This window comes from Sinohyriopsis cumingii, chromosome 6 (assembly GCF_028554795.1).
Source record: "Sinohyriopsis cumingii isolate HCF-2022 chromosome 6, ASM2855479v2, whole genome shotgun sequence".
Taxonomy (NCBI): domain Eukaryota; kingdom Metazoa; phylum Mollusca; class Bivalvia; order Unionida; family Unionidae; genus Sinohyriopsis; species Sinohyriopsis cumingii.
In genome coordinates this window covers 112,238,262-112,265,694 of record NC_142966.1, presented here as the reverse complement: position 1 = coordinate 112,265,694, position 27,433 = coordinate 112,238,262, and the positions used below count along the sequence as shown (strand labels likewise).

Here is a 27,433-nt window from a genome sequence, read left to right as displayed (position 1 = left end):
CAACAGCGACAAGAAAATTGGTAATATTTTAGGCTGCAAACTTGTATCTCTTACCTGGCCATACAGGCAAAAGCTGCTGATTAAGAAATTAGAACATGAAATTTATCATAATTAAGCCTGTAGTAGTTATTGTAATAAAACATGAAATTTATCATAATTAAGCATGTAGTAGTTATTGTAATAAAACATGAAATTTATCATAATTAAGCCTGTAGTAGTTATTGTAATAAAACATGAAATTTATCATAATTAAGCATGTAGTAGTTATTGTAATAAAACATGAAATTTATCATAATTAAGCCTGTAGTAGTTATTGTAATAAAATATGAAATTTATCATAATTAAGCATGTAGTAGTTAAGTAGTTATTGTAATAAAACATGAAATTTATCATAATTAAGCCTGTAGTAGTTATTGTAATAAAACATGAAATTTATCATAATTAAGCATGTAATAGTTATTGTAGTAAAACATGAAATTTATCACAATTAAGCCTGTAGTAGTTATTGTAATAAAACATGAAATTTATCATAATTAAGCATGTAGTAGTTATTGTAGTAAAACATGAAATTTATCACAATTAAGCCTGTAGTAGTTATTGTAATAAAACATGAAATTTATCATAATTAAGCCTGTAGTAGTTATTGTAATAAAACATGAAATTTATCATAAATAAGCATGTAGTAGTTATTGTAATAAAACATGAAATTTATCATAATTAAGCCTGTAGTAGTTATTGTAATAAAACTTATAAGGCTTATCAAAATGATCAGCTTGGTGACATTAAGCTTGGTATCAATAGATCTTACAATACAGTCAGCTGTATTCTAGTGTGTGACAAAATGATTAAAGGTGGCAATACTCGCCCCTGTTGGATAAACTTAATTTTGCTTCAGATTGAATAGGTCTAATTTATTCGTTGATAGGGATAAGCTGTGAATTTAGCATCTGATTGAGTAGAACTAATTTATTTGTTGGTAGGGATAAGCTGTGAATTTAGCATCTGATTGAGTAGAACTAATTTATTAGTTGATAGGGATAAACTGTGAATTTAGCATCTGATTGAATAGAACTAATTTATTCGTTGATAGGGATAAGCTGTGAATTTAGCATCTGATTGAGTAGAACTAATTTATTCGTTGATAGGGATATGCTGTGAATTTAGCATCTGATTGAGTAGAACTAATTTATTCGTTGATAGGGATAAGCTGTGAATTTAGCATCTGATTGAGTAGAACTAATTTATTCGTTGATAGGGATAAGCTGTGAATTTAGCATCTGATTGAGTAGAACTAATTTATTCATTGATAGGGATAAGCTGTGAATTTAGCATCTGATTGAGTAGAACTAATTTATTAGTTGATATGGATAAACTGTGAATTTAGCATCTGACTGAGTAGAACTAATTTATTAGTTGATAGGGATAAGCTGTGAATTTAGCATCTGATTGAGTAGAACTAATTTATTCGTTGATAGGGATAAGCTGTAAATTTAGCATCATTAAATAGAACTATTTTATCAGAGACTTAGTTTTCTGAATGGCAATTCAGATGGTATTGTTGACATTTTATGGTATTCTGAATGGCAATTCAGATGGTATTGACATTTTATGGTATTCTGAATGGCAATTCAGATGGTATTGACGACATTTTATGGTATGTAACTAGTTGTCAACTCTTGATCTGGTGACAAAATATATCTTATTGTGGAGATTATTAATTTTTTTAGGCAACAACCATGAAAATAGAATCCTGTTGAAATTCGGAATGAACCATTTAGCCTAAACCTTACGACCCCTATTTATGATATGCTTTCATCGCTTCCCATTTCATTTTTCTGTAGAATGAAGAACATAGAGGTTTATTTTTGTATGAATAAATATTTTAGTTATATTATTTCTTTGATGGTGTTTTTATGTTGACTGTTGGTGTGCTGGTATCAAATTGTGGAATATGCTTGGCTACCTTTTTTTTTACAGTGTATGTGATAATAACATTCAACATGTCACTCATTTTGCATGTATTTGTTCTTTTTGCCCCCTGTAGTCACGCAAGTCTGTAGATTCCTCCATACCTAGGACACGTAAAACCTCTGGTGCCTCAAGTAATGAGGCTAATAAAATCCCAGTAGAAAAGTCGAAGAAAAGAAATGTTTCAGAAGGTGGCGACCAAGAGTCAAACAAAATTCAGGTGAGAAAATTTTTTCCAGTGGAAGAGTTTTTTTTTATAGGCTGATGTTTTTGGAAATATTCCAAATTGTTGATTTTTTTCCAGTATCCTGTTTTGTAAGGGAGCCATTTTTTCTGAATTTTTTTCAATATTTGTAGCTATGTTAAAATAATCACAATCATGAAACTGCATAGAATATATAATACAATAACTGTCATTGTGACCTAAAATACAGGCTGTAACCCTTTTGATTGTTGCAATGTCATGTTTTAATATTCTTTTAACACTTTGAGGTGACATAATAGATAAAATCTTCAGTGTGTGTTCATTTGACATGGCATTTATGAAACTCTGTCAGTAATTGTTTAATAAATTTTCACCAGCTGAGATCTTGTGTAATCTTTTCATTGTGATGTTTTGAGTTGTACAGTATCATGCTCTCACCTCCATTTTTGTTTGGCATATTGAGCAGTGGTGAGACATTAGTATCATTTTGTTGATGCTCATGTTGTCATTATTGTAGTTTTTATTGTCATTGTTGTCAGTGCTAAGTTGAACTGCCTTTAGCTCCATTTCACTGATATTGTTGCATATAAGGTCATAATACTTTTTAAGTGACTTTATTCTGAGGACATGTTTTTTTTCACAAAGTGACCTACAGTTGTGGTTATAACTTTCTTATCAGGCAGTGAAGCATAAGTATCACTTTCTTGTAGTGGTGACATTGGTGGCAGCAATCACAGTAATCTGTTGAAATTGACAGCTTGGTGACACAAGAGAGACCTGACAGATGCCAGTCAATCTCATTATTCTTTTGAAATTGACAGCTTGGTGACACAATGAAGATTTGACAGATGCCAGTCAATCTCAATATTCTGTTGAAATTTACATCTGGTTGACATAATGAAGATCTGACAGATGCCAGTCAATCTCTGTATTCTGTCGAAATTGACATCTGGTTGACATAACAGATCTGAGAGATGCCAGTCAATTTCCGTTTTCTGTCAAAATTGACATCTGGGTGACATAATGGAGGTTTGACGGATGCCAGTCAGTCTCAGTAATTTTAGTTGAAATTTATCCCTGTGACATAATGGAGGTCTGACAGACACTAATCAATCTCATTAGCATCATGAACTATGTTAAGAAGTTTGTGTTAATTTTTGGAAGTTGTATACATCATAGTGTTTATTTGGAGGCTCAGCTGACCTTGCAACCCTTATGAATTGACTACAAGTCTTTCTGAAATTGTCCTCAAATTATGGACTTAAAAGCTGTAAATGCAACAAATTTCCAGGTTCTGTTTAGTAGATTTTTTGTGTTGAGTTTAGTATTATGGTGGGAGAGGTGAAATGAAATGAACCCCACTTAATAAACAAGGATTGTGTCAGGTTGAGAGAACTTGCAAGCAGCCGTTAGGCCAAGAGATCCCTAAGGTCTATGCATACTTTATCAACTGTTCAGTCATAAAGGTCACAGGTGAATCATTTACATGATCACACAGTCATGAAAATTGCTTGAATTTTGGTGTTGCCTTGATGAAACTTGAATTTGTGGTTGGCTCAAAAAAAATATAAAATCAAGCACATTTAATTGAAAACTTAAATTTTCTTAAATAAATATAATGAAATGAGTAAAAGCTCCATAAAAATATAGGGGAAAAAATCTGCTTTGTTATTTTAATCGTAGGTCACTTAACATATTTCAGTATGACTTCCCACTGAGTTGCTTACATGCTTATTGGTACTCAATTGCTATTTAGGGTTGTAACCTCTTCATGGTGTAAACAAATACATTCTGTGCTGATGTCTATACCCTGATTAAAAAAATGTCGGTTGAGAACTGCTCAGCACTGGTATGCATGTTTTCAAAATGTAAGTGCCAAGCAACTAACTGACTAACGAAGCTGTTTTTTGTTTGTGGAAAAATATTGGATCAGTTGTAACTGATATGATATTTTCATAATAATCACACTGATAGTGGGAAAACTGCCACCAGCCTATGTAGCGGTCACAGTAATCAATAATAAAAGGTTTAAAAACATGGTTTCTGCCCTTGTTGCACATAAAATCATTTAAAACAAGTAAACATTGCATGTAGAATACATAATTATTATTTTTTTTTTTTAAATCGATGAAGAAATACCATAAAACTAACACCAAGTGCAAAATTGCCATAATCTGAGAACCCTGCTGAAAGTGATGCATTTGACCAGAGTTCTGATGTTCCCACCTTCAGCATAACTAGTGATCTGTTGAGGTAGAGCAACATCATATTGACAGTAGGATTGAATTTATATTTTTGGTTTAAAAAATGAAAAATTCAAGAATAGGTTCGAAACTGACAAATAAGGCTGTAAATTCAACAACTGATGTAGTTGAGATGACTGCATATCGACCTTCGGGTGAAATGATTATCTGATATATCAGTGTATTATATTTTTTCCATTTCGTTACTTCATATCAATACAAAGGATCTATACAAAACAATATTTGCCCTATACAACTTACTGTAATCTTCAGCAGTCATAAATAATTATAGACATGTGCCTGTTGTGGCCCGTTTAATGCTGATGTATCTTTTGTTGGATCACAATAATATAATACAATGCAAGAATTAAATACTTATTTGAAATTTCAGTATAAATCCAAATCACAATTGCCAAGAATGTTATTTTTGAAGAGCACTTTGTCTCTGCAGAGAAGAAACACTTGAATTAAATAATTTGATGAAATAAATTCCAACCCAAATGAATTATTGGACACAATACAGTTAATTCAGCCAAGATCTTAAAGTATGAATGATTAATTTTTCCACTGACATTATTATATAGTCTTCCACCTCATGTAACAATTAACATTTTCTATTAAAAAAAAAACATTGCCTATTGGAAAGTAACCTTTTAGAAGGATTGTAATGTTCGCAAGATAAAATCTTGGTTAGAATTAGAATGTGTAGTAAACAACAGGTATCCGCCGCCCCCCCCCCCCCCCCGTTTATAAGGAATTTCCAAAGTTCAAGACTCAGATTGAGATAAACATGTATACTACAAAACCAAAATCAATAAGTCAGGTCAGGTAGAAAATGGACTTTTAGACAAGGTCAGGTTCAACATACAATCTCACATTGTCAGTAGCATATAATGAAATTAAAAAAACTAACAATGTAAATTAAATATATATAACAGTAGAACAAGCTATTGTCACTTCTGACACTGAATCCATTTTAATGCCGCTTGCTTATTATGCAAAGCCTGTGCTGCAACTGTACTATGCTTAATGTGAGCAGTGGCGCCAAGCATATTTTCAGTGGCTCTTACTGTAAGACCAGTATTGACTGCCAGCTGCAGCATGCAAAACTGATCAGGACAGTCATCCCAATAAATTCAAGGCCAAGTTGATGTTTGAGCCATTATCATGCACCGTTGCAACAGTTTTGTGAACTGGTTTTAACCATTCATTTTCAGCATCCTCCAAGAAGAGACTGATGTTTTGCTTGAGCATTTCCCTTGTCTGTAAACCTGATGTTTCCAGCTGCCAGTCGGGGGTTTATCGAATGAACTGTCACACATACATGTGATATTTTGTATGGACATCCACTTATCAGTTTTAATTTCGTAACCCCATGTGCATAAAGTTCTTTAAGCAATGCTGTAGTAGTTATTCAGCATTTAACTTCATAATCAAGCTCTAAAAATTTGAGAAAATTGTAAAATCCCATGCCTTCCACTATGCTGATTGGCCTGCAGTCATGTGCTATAAATGCAGCATTTTTCCTACCAATTTCAGTTTCTCTTGTTTTTAATAATTTTGGCTTTAGAGGCTAAAGAAAAAGATGGAATTCTTGGTGTGCTGTTGCTGTTAGTGTTTTTGTTATGGGTTCTGATGAGATGGTGTCACATGGTACTCGTATTACCACCTTTAGCAGACAATGTAATTTCACACAGGTTGTAATGACCACGATTTTCATTCATTTGCTTAGCATATGCCCACACTTTTGATGTTTTACCCATTTTAATTAGTTAAAAAGTAATTGATTATAAATTGCTGCACAATCCTCTCAGAATACAGTATTGTGTAATGATTAACTAATAACATGAAATGCCAGGTGCTTACTCGTGTAATTTTCTCAACCAGTGATACATTCTTTATTCTCACTGGCTGAAGTGTCTGAGCAATTCAGAGTAACAATTGGCATCAGCAAAGATCAAAAGAAAAATCCTAACTACATGAACTTACTGATAATGGTAGTCACATTTTTGGGAATAGAGAGATTGTAGTTAAAATCCTTCTCGTTGGCTCCTATAATTTTTTTGCACGATCTCTTCCCCAAAATGATAAGTTTTTTACACACTATTTGTTTTGTACTTTGAAGAAACAAATTTTGTTTACATACCTACTTCCTGGTTTTAAAAAATGCATTGACTTGAAAGCTGGCAGATACAGTTGACTGTTGATCTGAACTTAACGTTTTTTATTTTTAATACATGAATTAAACAGGTGGCTCATTTTATTACCCAGATAATTATAAATGGGTGGGTACCCATCGGCATCTTTATCTGGAATGTAATGTTTTTGGAAATGACAGAGGAAATTGATAATTAACAAACACATGTTGATGTCAAAACTGTCTTTATTATCACAGTAGCACATGAACATATATAATAAGTAATATTTATGAGCAATTAAAGTCAGAAATGCTTTTCACAGCCTCTTTTCAACAAATGCTAGCATCTGACAGTAGACTGTACACACAGCCATATATCAACATAAAGATGATATTTCAAACTTGTTCAGTATGTATGTTTAGATACTTTACTGACAATTTAATAACCACTTTTACGCAAAGTTTCACTTCACATCTCTCTTAGTTACATTGATTATTAGGGCTACACTTCTGGTGTGTCATGGAGTGAAAAATATATTACATTCAATTCTGATTGGTGGTTATTGTTTATTCAAGTCCAGAGTAAAACAATAACCACAAATCAGAACTAACTGCAGCTTATTCACCTTGTGACACACCAGAAGTGTTGGCATCCAGATTTGATCCAAACAGGCAAAAAAAAGACCTGCTCTGGTGGCCTAGTGGTTAGAGCATCCACCTCGGATGCAGGAGGTCGTGGGTTTGATCCCCTGCCGAGTCATGCCAAAGACTTACCATACTGGTAATAACAGCTGACTTGCTTGGCGTTCAGCATTAAGAGGTTAGTGTTGGGATTGGTCAGCCTGGTGTCAGGATAATGTGACTGGGTGGGACATCATGCTACATGTCTACGGCATGATGCCCCAGTGCTAGACATTCACTGTAAACTGCCACACTGCAGACATCATAGCGATATGACTGAAAAACTGTCAAAGCTATGTTAAAGATCCAAATCAAACACACCCAAACAGACAAAAAGCAAACAAGTAACTTATTGCCAAAAGCAAAATGATTTGTAAAGTACATCAGTATTTCATGGCACTGTGTTTGATTTGCTGTTCATGGCAAAGCATTACAGATAGGTTATTTAGTGCCAGGGCAGATGGAGTGTGATATCTTGCCCAAAGACACACTGTGGTAACCAGCCAAGGCAGGATTCAAACCCACATCCATATCAGTTGTGAGTTCAGTTTAACCACTGTATCACTAGTTCCTGTCTGTATTACTTGCCTATTACAACATAAGGGATGAGTCATTAGGCATGTTGGGCATCTTTAAACATTAAGAATTGTCATGATTTTAAAACAATTAAACCCGCATCCCTATCAGTTGTGAGTTCTTGCTAACCAAAATGCCACCTCAGTTCCTGTCTCTAAATAAAGGCGGATGCATTAGGCATATTGTGCATCTTGGAACCTAAAGAATGATCCTGATTTTACAACAACAAATAATAATAATAATAATTTGTGAGATAATTAGCTGCTCTTTTGATCTGGAAATGCTCATTTTTAAGTGCCAGATTTGGAAGATAATTATTGCACCCTTTTAAAATCCTATGGGAAACACTAGCATCAGGAGTTCAATCTTCCAAAACAGCAATTTTACCTGATCACAGTTCCCATCCTTGCTGAAAAGTAGTTTTATGTTGTGTGCTTATATGTTCATAAATAAAATGGCATTTTCTAGCTCCCCTCTGATATTCAAATGTAGGATCATTTTTTTCCAGTAGGCAAGAGATTATGTCCTGTAAGGAATCCATCTCTCCATCTCTTTTATTTTACCATCCTTTACCAGACATATCCATTAATGAACCTGAATTACTCTATTCCAAAGCTGGCTGGTTATGAGATGAATCCTGAGCATCTATGTCTGGGGCCCCCTCCTCTGGGGCGACCCCCTCCTCTCCCCTCAATGGACAATCATACTTGCTTTACTCAGATTATTTATATTCCTCCTAACATGACTGGTCATTTTGGACCCCAGCTATTGAGCATTGAATAGCATGTATTTGGTTGTGTTCATATGTGAACAATGAATTTTATAAATGTAAAGTCTGAGATTTAATCCTTAAATGATTTCTTTGAACTATACTGATTAGGATTGGTTGACTGTCTGCCTGCATCAGCATGATAGGATGATTTGGCATTACTTTTCCTGGCAACAATTGTGGCAGTGATGGTGGCTTTGTTTTCAGCATTCAGACACAGATGAGACTGTGATCTGAGGGATACTCATTTTAATTTGTAACCATATTTCATATTATATTTAACTGTATTGTCTATTTACAGAATTTAGTGGAATTGCTTTCATAGTCTTCATTTGCTTGTTTTATACTTTTCAAAGTGAGAATTCATTTAAGACAGCCGTAGTTGGCACTTGCATTTCTATATGCCAGTAAAACAATTAACATCCACTTTGTCGTCTTCAAATTAGCAAACACAAGTTGGCTAACTCACAGGGTTCGAAATAAGCCTCCACCCCATTCCATGCTGATTATTTTATTTTGTCGAAAATGCTCATACACTAATAATATATATCAGTGTAAAGATTTGTTCCCCATATATTAATGTCTTATCTACTTGTATTGAACATGAGAACCACACTGTTAATGTGTTGTGCAGTAAAATAAGTTACATTCAGTCGGTGGTTATTGTTTGTTCCAGTCTCAAGTAAAACAATAACTTCCCATTAGAATTAATGGTAGCATGTTTACTTTGTGACACATTAGAAGAATTGGCATCCAAATGCAGTCTAAATAATTACAAAGCAGCAGAGAAATATGACACAAAAGTGGCTATTAAATGATCTGTACAGTACTTAAAAGGGGAACAAGGTTGAATATCTCCTTAAGGGTTACGTTGATATACGTAGTCAAAGAGTGAACTTGCCACTGTGATTAAAGAAAAATTAGCATAGACTCGGCAAGGATTCAGATTTTAAACCGCACAGTAATTTTCTTTTCACTGATAGAAACAAGCATGTGTGTCCAATATACATGTAATTTTTTGTGCCCAGTGTAGTTATTTTACTTCTGCAGAATGTACAGTTTGAAGGATTTGCTTGTTGGTCATCTCTGCTCCCATAGTTGGACTTGTTCTAGATAAAAAAAATCCTTTGTTTGAGATTCCTTATGTTGAAAAAAACATTAAACTGCCTTTCAACTTCAAGTAAAAACATGAGAAAGGTAAGAATTGCTTTAAAAGATTAATGCAGTGCAAAACAAAGGGTGCGGTGACCAAGATTAGCCCTGCACCTGATCAGACAGAGCGGAATGAAAGGCATAAACGTTTGAATTAAAACCACTCACACCTAAATAGGTAATCTGTTTTTGAAGTATTTGTTTTATGTTGTCATGGATGAGAATGGCATATAAACAGATAATCAGTCTGTATCTGTAGAAATCCAACCAGTATGATGGACATATAATCAGTCTGTGTCTGTAGAAATCCAACCAGTATGATGGACATATAATCAGTCTGTATCTGTAGAAATCCAACTAGTATGATGAACAGATAATCAGTCTGTGTCTGTAGAAATCCAACTAGTATGTCAACACATACAACTAATTGTGTTTGGGTTTTCTTTTAGATGTTCAATGAAATATTTTATGAACTGTGCACAGTATGATGCCATGTTGAGTCTTGATCATTAAGGTGTTTAATCATGCCTTTTAGAATGAGTTCAGGTTGCATTCATTTATATTTTCATTTTGAGTCTTCTCATGGTGATCAAGCAGTCCTTTCAAGCAATCAGAGAATACAAATAATTTTTCACTGATGACATAATTTATTTTGATCAAATAAATGCACAATCATAAAATACGGACTATGCTTCACCAGTACATTGGCAACTTTGGACTATATGCTTAAAATAAATTGTTTCCATAATTTGAATACATTTACAAATTTCCCCATGGTGCTTTTTTTTGTTGTTTGTTTTTTAATCAGCTTCTTTGCATGTTTTATGGATCTCTGGCTAAGATTGTAATGTCATTTTGTTTTCTTGCAGGAAGCAGAAACAAAACCTACAAAATCTAAAATAAAGAGAGATTCTTTTCTCCGAAAGGTGAGGAAAAATCGTTTTTTTATAAAAGTAGGTAATGTTGTAGATAGAAATATTGAGATCTTTTCCAAATATGAAATTCAGAATTTCACTTGGTTTTCGAAGATTAGTTATGTGCATGGTAAACCTGTATGAATTGTGCAGTTATAGTCATATGCAAGGAATCAAAGATAACATTATTCCCTAATAATATTACACCATATGTACTCACTTATAAGTTGAGTTCAGCTGCAAACTGTATAGTTCACAGATCTGCCATCGCACAGTGCAGTTTGAAAGAGTAATCAGTAAGACAATATAGGACCTGATCTTCTGGCACATATTGCAACAGGCCTATGTTGTTTGCTGTTTGACTCGACTTGTAAGTAGGTATATATGGTACTTAAATTTATTGTAGTCTAAGGGAAGTTAGTTTGTATGGCTGGAAGCAAAAAATGAAAAGCATCAGGATGTAAAAATGCACTCAACTTTACTCCCTAACTTGGTCGTGTTTCTAACCAAGAAAGGAGTTTTCAATGTAAACAATGAACCTGTTAGCTGTCATTTTCCAGTTCATAGGAAAGCCATTTTTCAGTAAGTGGGTGACATTTTTAGGACAACAGATACATAGAAGCTAAAAACTATTTAGCATGCATCCAATGTTTGCAATGTCTAGGTATGATATTTCGCAAAATTAAAAGTGCAGGTGGTTTAACTCTTATGCAAATGACTTCAAAGGGATGCAACTCCCAAAGTTATGGAATTATTCCGAGCTTATTGAAGACAATGAACTACATCACTCTGTTGCAGGCAAAAAATAGCCCATGGAAATATGGTTGCCAATTTTGTACAGAAACTCGCATTTGGTTTCAAGTGCAAACAGTTTGACATTGTTTGGACATCCTGGCAATTATCAGGTTAGAAGTGAAAATGAATGAAACAAGAAAGTTTTATGGAGATTTGAAAATATCTTTGAGATTTTTCATTTTCAAAATTGGTAGGAGCATATAAACTGTCCTGGGGGTGGGTGGGTGGGATACTTTAGTAACACATGCTAGAGATAGTTCATGAGATTGAATTTGAAAAAAGAACTTTATCTCTCTTCATTAAAAATATCTTTATGTATTATTAACCATCTGCTATGTGTGCCTTATTTATCAGCCTACTTGGCAAAAGTGATCAAATATTATTGATTATATATTTAGACATGGTTATGTAACATGATAAATGAAAATGGTGCCAATCTGACATTGATAGCTGATTTGGAATATTGTTGGTCTTAAATTTCAGTGGTGCCTGTCTGACATTGATAACTGATTTGAAAAAATGGTGCCAGTCTGACATCGATATTTAATTTGAAAATCTTATTGGTCCTAATAAAAAATGGTGCTAATCTGACATCGATAGTAGCTAATTTGAAAACCTTGTTATTGCTGAAATATATTCGAGGGATGGTTTCAGCATTCAGAAGCTAACAGAAGAAATTGTCTGATCTTGAGTTCCTGGAAGAAGAAAAATTCAGCCAGTAGAGTGTCAGCCCCTTTGAGGGATTCTTGTTTTATTTACATTATAGTAGTTTGTGTCAAAATAATATGACCCTGCTGGACAAGTGTATTTTAGGTTGGGGCCAGTGTTTTTTTAAAAACCTGTAGTCCTGAGCCTGTGTCTTTAAGCAATGAATAAGTTAGGACTTTCTGTCACAATATAAATCATCACTGCTGTATCACAGTACGTATTTTAACACCACCAAGTATTTTGATATGTACTGTATCTGAATCAAGTAGTTGATGCACAGCTCTTACTTTTTGTCGTTGATATACAATTGTGGCAGTGATGATTGTTTAATATTACTCCACCGATATACTTTCTGTCTCGCCTGTGAAAGCAGAAGGCTACTTAATCATAGTGATAAGAGTGCTAGGGGAGACACTGTAATTAGCGGAACACTTGATATTGATAGCAAATTCAGAGAAGATCAAAGGGCCATTGGATTACAGGGTTTTGTGTATGTAATGCAACTATTAACAGCCCTTTTGTAAATCCCTCTGGTTGATGTGTTTCTACTGTTGTGTTTAGGTCAGATTCTTCCACAGTGGTAGGTCATTTGTGTTTCAAGAACACGTGACTCATTGCTTATGTTTCTCAAATGAAGTTGCAGTGTCTCTGTGTGCAGCTTGAAATTAATAAAGATCAGTCTGAGAACTGCATAGCTCAGTTGGTAGAGTATTGTACTTGTAATTCAAGGGTTGTTTGCTTGATACTTGCCCAGGCAGCCCAGATTGACTGCCTTTGTTTTACCTTGGGAAAGGCACTTATATCCAATTTCCCCAGCATAATATAGTCTGTAATATGTTTAAAGTGTGGGAAACCAACCAACTTATACATCAAGGGTTCTGAGTGGTCAGTCAGAAAACTAATGTAGTGAAAGAGACAGAAATTTTTATTTAGCAGTTTTTATCTGCACAATTTTGTTAATAAAAATATTGATGGTATACAGCTGCTTCAGAGGATCCAAAAGTTGTATATGTTTAATCTGTGTTGGGGACAAAAACCTCCCAAGAACTTTTTCCTCAGATTTATTCATTTAATTGTTAAATCACTGTGCTGGTCACTATTCAGCAACTGGTGACTTTTCTGTCATAAGGGCTATGTTTCCAGTCAGCAACCTGTCCGGATAGTTTGTCTTTAATGAAAAAAAACTTACTGGTGATTGCCTAAGTTTCAACACACATTTGTTCTAGTATGTACTTATGATTTTTCTATTAGTATTTGATGTTAGGTTGTATGTTATTTCCAAAGGAACAATGCTAGCAATGTGTTTGGTCAGTAAAATCTAAAATGAACCAGATAGATCGCATTTTCTTTTGATTGAACTTCTGCACAATCATATGCGTGAAGGTTTACATGTATATATCAGTACTTTTCAAGTATTATACAGAAACCAAAAACTTCGAAAGCAAGAAGAAAAGTAAACTCCAAGCAAGCAATGCTTAAAATAAGGTGGTGTGACTCCACAAGGATCTGTCAAATCAGTCCGACTTTGATTCGTTTGATATTGAATAATTGAATAATAAATTACTCTTTGAACTTCTGCATTTAGTTTTCCACACTTTACATGTTCAGCCATGTTTGGTTTATCAAAGTGTAAAGAATTACAAACACCACAATAACTTCTTCATTCTTTAATAGGAGTTATTTATTTTTAGGACAGATGGGACAGTGACATTTACAATCTGAGACATTTTAGTAAGCTTTTAACAAGCTGTATGCCCGGCTAGCAGAATTTCAAAATTATTTTTAAAACTTGTAGAATGCTTGGAAGCAAGGTTGACAAAACTTAAATTTCAGAGCTAGCAAGTTCTCCAATAAATTTAGATATATGTGGCAGAATAATCGGATAATGAATTTGCCTGCTGCTGGTCTTTAAAGACAACAATGCCTTATTTTGGTCTTAATTTAACTTTATTACAGGCACCTATGAAGCGGCCCTCACCACTCTCACCTTCACAGAAGATAGTCAAGAAAGCCAGAGCTGTAGCCAAAGTGGCTGCCTCCCCAAGTATGTTGCATCACAAGTCCCCAGTACATTCGACACCCGTTAAGTCTCCTGACAAACCTAATGAAGCTGAAGTGGCATCTGCCACCAAAATCAAGTCCAGAATCATACCAGAACTCAAGGTAAGAATATATGAATAATAAGTTTGTTTGCAAAATTAAAACATCTGGCAGAACACGATGAAAGAGCTCAAGCCAGAAGGTCTAAAAGCACTGCCTGCAGTGTCATGGTCATTCTTTTTGTTTTAGCCTCTTTGACTTCTCGACTGGAATATGCACTGAGCTAAAAAAAAATTGCCACACAAAAACAAATGGTGGATGTTCTATAAGACTATTTTTTTATATGTGCACCATAGGACAAAGCACATTATCCTTTATTGTCATTTGCCACTTTCATTTTCCATACAATAACCTGAGTTGACCGCCATCAACAGTTACAAAGCTTTGCTGATGGCTTGAACTTGGCATGAGGAAGAACGCTATCATTATTGGGCCAAAACTGTTAGGTCATTGTCAGTGACTAAATGAAGCGAAATGGTTGATGCACTAGGACTTTAGTTCTCTACCATATACATTTATCAAACTTGTTGGATAGTTTACGCATGGGGTAAGGAGGAATCCTCTTGATATTTGAGGGTCAGAGGTCAAGGTTACTTGGATTGAATGAAGAAAAATGTTTTTTCCACAAAAACTCAAATTCTTGAATCTCACCAGACTCGTTGATGACTTGCAATAAGGAGAACGGTATCAATTCCAGGATACATTGAATGATAGTTTAAGTTTTCCATCATCTAAAGCAATGAACCGTTGTGGACGGCTTGCACGCTGGATTAGTTTTGTGGGTTTAATCCCATTTTGTCCATATTGATATTGGACAAAGGTCAGAATTGGTTTTGCATAAAAGGTTTCAGTTATCTGCTTAAAGCACTAGTAATTATGTGGCTGGCATATATAGTGCCATCCACCATATTTCTTAGCAATCCACCCCCCATTGCTAGTTATCTTATAATTAAACTTGCCATATTTTAATGGCCCGTGCTGTCTAATTTTTTTATTATGTATTTCAAGAAATATGCAGGTAGAAACTTTGCATTTGTCACAAAAAAAAAAAATTTTTGGGAATCGATGTTTTATTTACCTGCAGAGTATATCCTTGAAAATAGGGCATGGTCAGTCAAAATGCCTGTTATGGCACTTCACTCAGGCTGTTGGATTAATTTATACAGCATACATCAGGCTTTTGTCTTGACTAATTTATACAGCATACAGAAAATGACAGCATACATCAGGCTTTGTCTTGGCTAATTTATACTGTATACAGCAAATAACAGCAGACATTCTGTTTGTTTCATCTAATTTATACAGTATACAACAGATAACAGCATACATTAGGCTTTGTACTGATTTTCTTTTTCTAACCTTACTGCCCTACATCTGTGGCGCAAAATTGATGCATGCTACTTTTTGTTGTTGTAAATCTTAAGCCAGATCGTTATTGGGCATTGTGGTAAAAGTTGGCACCAAGTAGCTCAACCATTATATGCATGAAAAGTCTTTCAGAAGATATCTCAATACCAGTCATACTCATAATACCTTGCAGAAAATTACCCATAATGCCTTGCATAAATGTCACTGATAGTACAGGAATGTGTGCATGACATCATCTGATACAAGTTATAATTCAAATTGTAACAATTACCTGGATAGCCATTGATGTTTCAGGTATTAGTCTTAACTGGTTTTTAAAAATGGTAACCAATTAACTGTCCTCCCCTCCCCCATCCTTGCTTTGTAAGAATGTCTCTCGCCCACCCTTTTCATCAAAACAAACTTTAAACCTAAATTGAAGGATTGTAATACATCTGCACCAGATGCAGCCAAATGCTATATATACCTTGATCTACTGTTCTAAGACATGATACAGGATAACATTAATAAAATCTTCACTGATACTTTATGGAAACATTTTCACACATTTGCATACACAGACCCTATTTTCTTCCTTTGATAGTTCTGGCATCTTAAGGTTTTGTGTCAAATCCATTTTAAAGTTTTATGAATTGCAATTGAATGATCAATATAATGTATTCATGGCAGTGGCAAGCAATATAATGTATTCATGGCAGTGACAAGCAATATAATGTATTCATGGCAGTGGCAAGCAATATAATGTATTCATGACAATGGCAAGCAATATATTAAAGAATGCCAGACCAGCATGTATAAAGAGAGAGCAACAGCATCAGCATCATGATGGCAGTGGTAAGGCCATGAAACAAATTGAGTGGTTCTGGTAATGGTATGGACAGAAATATTGTAGGAATGTCAGTACTAATTTCACTACCAGTTTTTTAAATTTTTGCATACATGATCAAATATATGGTTGGACCATTAATGTGATATAGATCAGGTTACTGGACCACACATTTTTTCCTTTGGCCTTAGCAGTGCATATTGTTTTATAGATCCATTGTAGTACATATTCATACAAATGTGTCTTTCAGGTGTCAGAGGGTGAGGTGACAAATGATGAGATGCCTGTGACGTCAGCAGCAACACAGATTGAGGAGTCACTATTGATCAAACCGGTGATGAAGAGTGTTATCCCAACCCCATCAAGGATTGGCTTCCTGGGGCTGGGCATTATGGGACAGGGAATGGTCATGAACCTGCTGAGGTCAGGTCATGAGGTCACAGTGTGGAACAGAACCATTATAAAGGTAGATTGGTTTTCATATTTTGCTTGAAATTTCATCAGGTGGCAGAATATTTGATGATAATATAAATTATACATGCAGACAGTTTATGCATGTATATTTCTTTTAATAAAAAATATGATTGCAGGGGTATCATTGGCACCAGATGCTCAAACTTAAAATGACAGTACAGGTAGTAGGCTGTATGTTTAACCATCAGGATTTTTCAGATCAATCCAGATGGCTGCTCTGTAACTAATTATGGTTGTTGTTGTTGTTGTAGGGTTTAACGCCATTTTTCAGCACACGATAGGCTATACATGGCGGCCAGTATTAATGGTGGAGGAAGAACCCGGGAAAACCCCTGAAAGGACCACCGACCCATGAGAAGCTACTGGCAAGCTTTCTCACATACCCACATTGGCTGAATCCGAGACTCGAACCTATGCAGACAGAGGTGAGATGGCAGTGATCCGTAACGGAGAGCGCTTTAGACCACTCGGCCACTCGGGGCCCCACTAGTTTTGGTAGGGATACACTTGTTGATTCATTTGAGGACACCTTTTTACAGATGCTTATTGAACTACATTAGATCAGACTTCTCCCTAATTCAGCAACGATCGCTGGATATTGCATTGAATTTTAATGTTCAGCATTACAATAAATCCAGCTATCAGCTTTTTTTTTATCCCACCGTCTGATAGTTTGGGGACCTATAGCAATAGCAGTGTCTGTCTGTCTGTTCATGTGTAGATGGTGTCTGCAACTTCAGTTTTCTGTTATTTTCTTGATGTGATTCTCCTTTCTACAATTTCATCTGACTTCTTAAGCTGACATCACTTGGACAGGTAGGGGCCCCGAGTGGCCGAGTGGTCTAAAGCGCTCTTCGTTACGGATCACTGCCATCTCACCTCTGTCTGTGGCGGTTCAAGTCTAAGATTCAGCCAATGTGGGTATGTGAGAAAGCTTGCCAGTAGCTTCTCGAGGGTCGGTGGTTCTTTCCCGGGTTTTCCCGGGTTCTTCCTCCACCATTAATACTGGCCGCCATGTATAGCCTATCTTGTGCTGAAAAATGGCGTTAAACCCCACAACAACAACAACAACTTGGACAGGTAAAGCTTGGACAGGTAAAGCTCCCTGTTAATTCTCAGGCATAGAGGAGAAATGTCAAGGTCACTGGAACCAACATTGAAATATGTTTGGTTTTCACTCAGTAAATCAGATTTTCTGGATCAAGTTTTCATTAAAGTTCATTGAGCTAAAATTATCATTTTAAGTTTCGTATGAGAAGTCTACTTTCTTCAAGTTTCCAGCGCCCACCTTTTAATATAATTTTTATAGTAACTCCCGTTTGAGTATACCATCAGGATATCACAGGGCAGAGTAAATGGACACAAAATCACAAAATTATGTGGTTTTGTTTTTCTACATGTAATAGCTACAGTTAATTTGAGTGTTGAGGATCAGTAATTCATCTGATGTTTTTTTTTTTTTTTTTATTTCTTCATTTTCACACATGCATGCATTGGTACATGCATGCATGCACACACACACACACACACAAAATACCTGGAAAAAAAACATGCAGTGTATGAAAGATTTCATACTGAGATTCCATATTTTATCCACAAAATTGAAGTGTGAGTGGATATAGTAATAGCTGTGCCCATCTGTGTGTATGAAAACTGATTTCTGCAGCTCATCTTTTGTTTGCTGTGGTCGTTATTCTTCCAATGTCATGTGTGCCCTACCAGTATTATTCATTTTGGGTTCAAGACCAAGGTCATGGGAGCTAAAAAAAAAATTCATTTTTCTTGCATCATATATAAAGTTTCTTTGGCCTAATTTTCATCAAACTTCATTTGTAGACTACATTTGGACAAGGGCATCTCCCTTGATTCTGAGGTGGAGAGGTTAATGTCAAGATGACGTAAGACGACTGATTGAATTCTAATCTTATTTAGTTGGTTACTAAATGTTCCTGATCTGACCTCCAGCATGGCTGCCATGGTAGCTATCTCAAAACTTGCTATATAGAAGGCACCAGAACAAATGGTTAATAATGTAAACATGGAATTTTCATATAAAGACTTTCTGTAAAAGGTATCATGTCTGTCAGTCATTCTGTTACCATTTTTATTTCCACACAATGACAAGTTGTCCACCGTCTGCATTATGTGGATGGCTTGCACTTGGAGTAAAACAAGAAACCCTGGGCTTGACAGTCCAAATGTTAAGGTCACTTGCTGATATGAGAAAAATACTGCACAATAATTTCAGCTATTTTCTTAAAGGACTATTAAATAAATAAGAATTCTTTATGTATTAAAGATCCAGCCTCCAGAATGACTGCACTTACAGCCTTGCAAAATTTGTTTATATGGCTTAACTTATCAACAGATGGTCAAATTTCTATGGGGTTTTCACTAAAACACAAAAAGGTAGCACACTAAAGCACAAATATGTAACCAATTTTAAATGTTACTCATCTGACTTCTAGCATGGCATCATATTGACAACCTGGAAAGTCTTTTTATCGCTACTCCTCTCATGGGTTTTAATTAAAACACCTTTTGCAATATTTAATTGGTTATGAATGAAAATGGTGCAGATCTGACCAGCAAAATATTCACTCTTCTCTGAAGGAGTTTGGACCAGATCTAGTTGACCTTGGCATCATGTCAGAGGTCACTGCTTGCATCTTTGTACTTCTTGAGCTTATGATCACAGTGACTTGTTCATATGCAAATAAATGTAACTAGACTTTCTAGTTAGTTGCATTCCAAAGTACAAGTCAGCACTCTGACTGAATGCCAAAAGGTCTTGATTCGGATTGTTAGCTCTGCTGGCTTGTGAGCATAACATCACAAAGAAGTTGGGACAAATTCTTATCACACATTTTTAATCTCTGTGTCTTAATAATATCTTGAAATATATCAGCTCATTGTTTTTTTTTAAAATGTTTTTTTTAATAAAAATAGCTCAGATACTTGTCCATGTCATCTCAACACAGTAAACTTTTCCACTACAGTATGCATTACAAAACCACAGGCACTGATGTGAGCTTGCTTTAACATTCCAACCTTGTTTCTTTGCATGAGCACTGTTGTTGATTATAGCAATATTTTCATGAGCTGGACCCGATTTTGCATTGGGTTCCTGTGTGAAAAGCAAAGTCAGTTTCCTGTGCAACATATTCAGCAGCGATGTTGAAATCGGGGGCTTTTTTAAGGGAAATAAATGCATACAGATGCATGGTACAAATCTGCATCAGCTTGTCCCAGAGACGAGTAAGTGGTAAAGTTTTCCCCTGCACAGCCAATTTTTATCCTGTCAGGACAAGAAAATGAGAGATTTTCCTGTTTATAGATTTGTACAAACTTAGGATATGGGTAGATTTTGATTTTGTTTGCGACAAGTTCAGGGATCTTCATTCTCAGATATAAGATTACAGTTCAAAGGTCTTGACAGAATTTTGTGTTTCACTTTACAGGTATCTTGTGAACTGGTTGACTCTTACATGTAAGAAAATATTTTGCCTACCAATTTTATTTGGCATATTGAACTTTCTCAAAATATCAGAGATAGTTTCAAATGTTCAGCAGTTAAAAAGATTAAAAGAAAGAAACTTATCTTGGATTCCTGGAAATTCTTTGAGTCAGTAGAGCATCAGTCCGTTATATGTTATGTTTCCACTCAGTAAATCTCCTGGATTCAGGTTTCATTAAAGTTCTTAGGAATTCTGTACTTGTTGATTCAAAGGCACACTTTATAAAGGATCTTCTTTTTGAGATTATTGTTTATTAAAAACTAATTTTAATTTGAACAAAAATTGAAATTTCCTTTCAGACCAAATAAAGTAGGTCTTCCTTAAGTGTTTAGATACTTGGCCTAGGACAGTTTCTTTTAAGCTGTTACCAACGGGATGGTTACATAAGGAAGATGGCAATAGAGGGCTTGGGGAGAAGAGAAAGGGGGTGAACATAATCAGAGATTAGACAGTAATATTAGTGAATTGTTTTTTCAGAACATTAATAGGATGTCCTTGATGAGAGACACTATTAAAAAGAGATTGGTGTTTCAGAGTTTTCCTTTATGCTACCAGGTTGAGTGATTCGTTTTGTTAGCTCTGATTGTCATAGACTGGAAGAGCTGTATAGCACGGTATGGTGTCTGTTGTCAGTCCATCAATTTCACACAAGTTTGTTAGCTCTGATTGTCATAGACTGGAAGAGCTGTATAGCACGGTATGGTGTCTGTTGTCAGTCCATCGATTTCACACAAGTTTGTTATTGTTAATCCTTCTAAACTACATGGAGATTTGCCATGAAACTTGCGACAAACATCCATCCCATGATCTACTTGGTCCTAAATGAAAATGATGATGCTCAGAATTCTAATATGGCCACCGACGTGGCCATCTTGAAAATCTTATTGGTCCTCCTAAAATGGATGGTCATATCAACACCAAAACTTATTATGCTGGTACTAAATGAAAATGATGCTGATCTGCTGTCCACTATGGCTGCAATTGCAGCCATCTTGAAAATCTTGTTATCACTACTCCGTCTGAATGGAGAGTCATATTGACATGAGACTTTCTTCAGAAGATGAAAGGAAAAGTGTGCCAGCCTGAGGCCACCCAAAGTCCATATTTAAAGTTAAGTTAGCATTGACGATTTATTATGGGCCCATCTTGCCCCTAAAAAGTTGATTTATGGGAATTTGGGTCACGTTGGGCATGCACACCTCCAACGCCCACCCACCCACCCACCCCAGTTGTAGGGGTTGCTACACTTCCACGGAGTGAAAGTTAGAGCAATTTGCAAGTCTAAAACAATTTGCTGGTGCAGCTATGTATATTGTATTCAATATAACACTTCCAGTGCTCTGTAAAAGCTAATTATTTGTATATATTTTATGTGATTATGACAAGCACACACTTATGTCTTCATTCTAGAAGAGTAATCTCCCTTTGGTTCTGTTGTGAGCTCATCAATTTGGAGATGCATTCTCTTTCCCAATTTAGTGGCACTGAAGAAAAAACCCCGCATGTAAGAACCATTTTTGAGACCCTAAAAGTTAAGGTGTAAGGAGGTTTGAATCATGGATGGTAGTTAGTTAGGGAAAATTATGGTTTTCTAGTTATATTGTTTGCTTTCTTTACCAGTGACATAGGGATTGAAACACTTACTTTAAAAATTGGTGGTGGGGAGGCTTAATAAAGTATTGTGGGTATTACATCCGATATGGTGAATGTTCTGTATTAGCTTTGCATATTTGTCCAACTTTTTTGTACTGCTGATGATAGCCAGCTGCCATACTGCTGGTTCATTTATAACATAAAACTTATTTTAATTCGAGTAAATTTCATGCAAACCTACCCTCCCCTGAACAAGAACCTGCAATAAACAGTATCTTCACTAAGAAATATTGCTACCATAATCTCATATGGTACATATTGCTACCATATATCTCATAATCGCATATGGTACATATTGCAACCATAATCGCATATGGTACATATTGCAACCATAATCTCATATGGTACGTATTGCTACCATAATCTCATATGGTACATATTGCTACCATAATCTCATATGGTACATATTGCTACCATAATCTCATATGGTACATATTGCTACCATAATCTCATATGGTACATATTGCTACCATAATCTCATATGGTACATATTGCTACCATAATCTCATGGTACATATTGCTACCATAATCTCATATGGTACATATTGCTACCATAATTGCATATGGTACTTATTGCTACCATAATTGTGTATGGTACATATTGCTACCATAATCTCATATGGTACATATTGCTACCATAATCTCATATGGTACATATTGCCACCATAATCACATATGGTACATATTGCTACCATAATCTCGCATGGTACATATTAGCTTTATTTTAACTTACATCTGCATCTTTGTTGCTCAGGTTTATTGTTAACAAAATGACAGTAAATTTCAGACAGTGAATTAGCTGTGAATTTTTAAAGGCAGCCATCAGATAAATGAATTTGTCTTTTTTGTCAAGCTGGGAAAAGAAAAATATATAGTTACCGTTCAATGGTTTTGTGTTCTGATGTTAATATGGTAGAAGACTGTACATACAAAACAGTTGGATATTGATTTCCAATTCAGAATAAAAGAAAACAGTTGGATATTGATTTTCAATACACAGAAAAGAAAAACGACTGCTATCACTTTCTTTGCCTTAACTATTGATATATCAATACCACAATAATGCCAATTCAGATGAAGATTTGGTATTTCACTAAAATGCATTGCCACTGATAAATCTCGCATGAGAAGTAATCATCTGGTTCCGCATTGAGAACTTATATTTGGATTAGATTAAGTACCTTTGAAAGAATCAGTATGACACAAAAACTTTGTGTTGGAAAGTTTCTTTTGAGATACAACTTGGCCTTTTTATTATATTGCAATGTTCCACTTAATTTTTTTTTTTTTACTGGCCAATTAAACATAATTTTGTTGATTTTAGTCAGAATTTATTTTGGCACCATTGCCAGTTTTGACTTGTGACTGTGTGAAAGATATCCCAAATTTTGACATTTATATAGACAAACTGATGAATTATTATTATTCAGTTATTGAGAGATTGGTAGGAACTGATCCAATTCCCAGCACTTATATATTTGCATTTTGGTCCTTATTGTTTGCATGTATTTGCAAGGCTTTATCTTCCTGAAGTTTGTAAGGCTATTGTTCCTTTTTATATTTTTGGAACTTAACTTTTCATTGGCACCATGTGGCCATTCTTTTGCTGATATACCATCAAACTCAGATACACAATAAATTCTTTTCATGCCCTTAAACAAGATGATTAGCCATAACAGCTCTAGTAGAACAAGATGCAAATGGTTACCAACTTAGATAGGGGTGGGTGACCAGTAACATGTGATAAGACTGGCAACCCTTTCAGAGGAGTCGTATATTCTCAGCTGCTTCTTGCAATGGAAGCTTTTTGGCAACATAACTCAAGTTATAACCCTTAAAATTAAATATGAAAGTTTATTTTATCAGTATAATCGATTTTATACAGTTAAAAGAAAAAAAAACTTTTACTCATTGTAATGACATAGCTTTACTTATTCCTTAGTTACTCCCACATGAACATTGACATATTTTGTGACAGCATTTGCCTATTCCTTGATTACTTCCACATCAAACTTTGACAAATTATGAAGCATAATGTATGTTCCTTCTTACTTGGACAAAAACGGATGCATTGTGATAGTGTTACTTGATACATTCTGTATTGAGTCAGTTTCATTATTAGTTACTTTTCAAACTGTGTTAGAATAGGAATAAGTACTGTGTTTTCAGATTTGAAAACGTTATTCTGTGATGTAGATATCTTAGTGATGTTAGGGTTTTATACTTTTAATGGTTCCACCAAATGCATTGATAATAAAACAAAGCTTACAATACTGCAATACATGTAGTACAGTTATCCTGTAAGTAACCTTTCCGAGAATGCAGACTGATCTAACTTGGTCTGGAATGGAAGCTGAATCTTACTATAGTACATGTCAGTGTAGGTACATTTATAGATCTTAAATAAAATATTAAGTGTTGTTCAAAAATGTAATATTAATATGTTAGACAAAGTCTTAGCTGTCATCACACAACTTGATTGCTATGGAATTTTACATGATTACCTTGGTATATAACAGTACAAAATTTTTCATGGTACAGTTCTAATTGGATTGCTGAATAAACTGGGCTTGACTGATAATTGATATTACCGTATATAATCACAGATCTGGTTAAGTGCAATTTGTTACAAGTAATCATTAGAACCAACAACATAGGCCCTGATCTACAGGTGCATTATGATACGGCAGATCAGGATCTTTGTTGTTACCAGTTTGATTTAAAAGCAGTAAATATGGTAGGTAGGTGGAGATTGGGGATTCATCTGTGGAGTCTATTGACCCAGCCATCATCTTCACAAGATGTTTTAACGACACTATTTAATTTACACTTCACAAGATGTTTCTAATGACAGTATTTAATAGTATTTAATTTACACTTTACAAGATGTTTCTAACGACACTATTTAATTTACACTTCACAAGATGTTTCTAACGACAGTATTTAATTTACACTTCACAAGATGTTTCTAACGACAGTATTTAATTTACACTTCACAAGATGTTTCTAACGACACTATTTAATTTACACTTCACAAGATGTTTCTAACGACACTATTTAATTTACACTTCACAAGATGTTTCTAACGACACTATTTAATTTACACTTCACAAGATGTTTCTAACGACAGTATTTAATTTACACTTCACAAGATGTTTCTAACAACACTATTTAATTTACACTTCACAAGATGTTTCTAACTACAGTATTTTATTTACACTTCACAAGATGTTTCTAACGACACTATTTAATTTACACTTCACAAGATGTTTCTAACGACAGCATTTAATTTACACTTCACAAGATGTTTCTAACGACAGCATTTAATTTACACTTCACAAGATGTTTCTAACGTCAGCATTTAATTTACACTTCACAAGATGTTTCTAACGACATCATTTAATTTACACTTCACAAGATGTTTCTAACGACAGCATTTAATTTACACTTCACAAGATGTTTCTAACGACAGCATTTAATTTACACTACCAAGATGTTTCTAACGACAGCATTTAATTTACACTTCACAAGATGTTTCTGACCACAGTATTTAATATACACTTCACAAGATGTTTCTAATGTCACTTTAATTTACACTGCTCAAGATGTTTCTAACGACAGTATTTAATTTACACTTCACAAGATGTTTCTAATGTCACTTTAATTTACACTGCTCAAGATGTTTCTAACGACAGTATTTAATTTACACTTCATAAGATGTTTCTAATGACACTATTTAATTTACACTTCACAAGATGTTTCTAACGACACTATTTAATTTACACTTCTCAAGATGTTTCTAATGACACTATTTAATTTACACTTCACAAGATGTTTCTAACTACAGTATTTAATTTACACTTCACGATGTTTCTAACTACAGGATTTAATTTACACTTCACAAGATGTTTCTAACGACACTATTTAATTTACACTTCTCAAGATGTTTCTAACGACACTATTTAATTTACACTTCACAAGATGTTTCTAACGACAGTATTTAATTTACACTTCACAAGATGTTTCTAACGACAGTATTTAATTTACACTTCACAAGATGTTTCTAACGACAGTATTTAATTTACACTTCTCAAGATATGATAGATATTTATACATGTAAAGAATAAAAGATGCAGTCAGCTAATAATTATCCACAGTTATTGAAGATTGAATGTAACTTTTAATAGGTAAATACCATTTGAGTTGGTTGGTATCCATGTGTATTGAAATGGCAAAACTATAGAGGAATGGTTTCACCTCTCTTGAACGCGCCCCCGACCAGTAGCCACCCACTTCTTATGGCCAGAATCCCTTGGCACTGATGAATTTGTATTCAAAAGTACCCCTCAAGAACTGCCACCCCTCTAACGCAACCAGCGGCCAGCATATTAGTACAAAAATGGAAATTGTTCCCCTCACGAGCAGCCACTTTTTTCTCCCTCCATTGTATCCAGAACCAATAATTAATTTATATCGTGATGTAAGGTAAGTAATCAGATTATCTCTATCATTGATACATGTCTCCCAATGCCAAGTTTCCATTACTGAAAGAAGCGTTGACGAAAGTACATGTAACACTAAGACTAATATTATATCTTTGTCTATAAAAGCTGATGTTTACAGGAAATGGGCTCAACAATGTTATGATAAAGTTTTGGGCTTCACACATCTGTCGAGTTCTTCTCTTTCATGATTAGGCAGCATATGCTAAAAATAGATTTTTGCATTAAAAACACACGCAGAGAAATTAACCTTGAACAAATCAGGGTACCAGAGAAAGACCGAAAAATCATGTGACAACACATCGCTTCCTTTACGAAGAAAGCATTTCATCCACTTGACAAATGTTTCATCTGCATAATTAAATTGCATACAGTTAGCAACATCCAAATAAATTATTACCAAACATTAACATGTCATCATGTAAACAGAGATGTATTATTTTAGAAAGTCGGTTATTCTACTCGATGACATTGGGTGAGGTGGGGAGGTGGACTTGCTGAACAATGTTATGTTGAAAAGACTCAAATAAACAACATCGTAACCGATAAGGAGGTTATTCAGCAGCAATGGGAAAATGGAGCAAATGGAGAAGGGAATTATGTACCAAGATCTAAATAACGTTTTTGAATGGTTTTGCAATGTGCATGACAAAAATACCCGCTCGCATATCGCACTTACGCCAAGAATAAGAACTATTAATGTATATTCAGTTGAAGTAAGTCTATTATTATAACAAGAACCTTTTAATAATAGATGTTTCTTTTAAACAAAGATATTAAATGCAGATATTAAATAATCTGAAGCATGTAGCTTTCTTACTATGTACATTACATATATATTGTA

The 27,433-nt window shown here is 34.8% G+C and overlaps 1 protein-coding gene across 4 annotated transcripts in view; it reads left to right on the top strand.

The window, feature by feature from the left end:
• Positions 1 to 27,433, top strand: part of LOC149797731 (uncharacterized) — a 119,406-nt gene that overhangs the window by 19,815 nt on the left and 72,158 nt on the right. For 2 of the 4 annotated variants that reach the window (XM_089962673.1, XM_089962672.1), the window contains 4 exons: positions 2,045 to 2,188; positions 10,601 to 10,657; positions 14,105 to 14,311; positions 16,693 to 16,908. In XM_089962673.1, the coding sequence (XP_089818799.1) occupies positions 2,045 to 2,188; positions 10,601 to 10,657; positions 14,105 to 14,311; positions 16,693 to 16,908 (624 nt within the window). The remainder of the gene's footprint in view (positions 1 to 2,044; positions 2,189 to 10,600; positions 10,658 to 14,104; positions 14,312 to 16,692; positions 16,909 to 27,433) is intronic. The other 2 variants (XM_089962675.1, XM_089962674.1) reach the window with 1 other exon arrangement.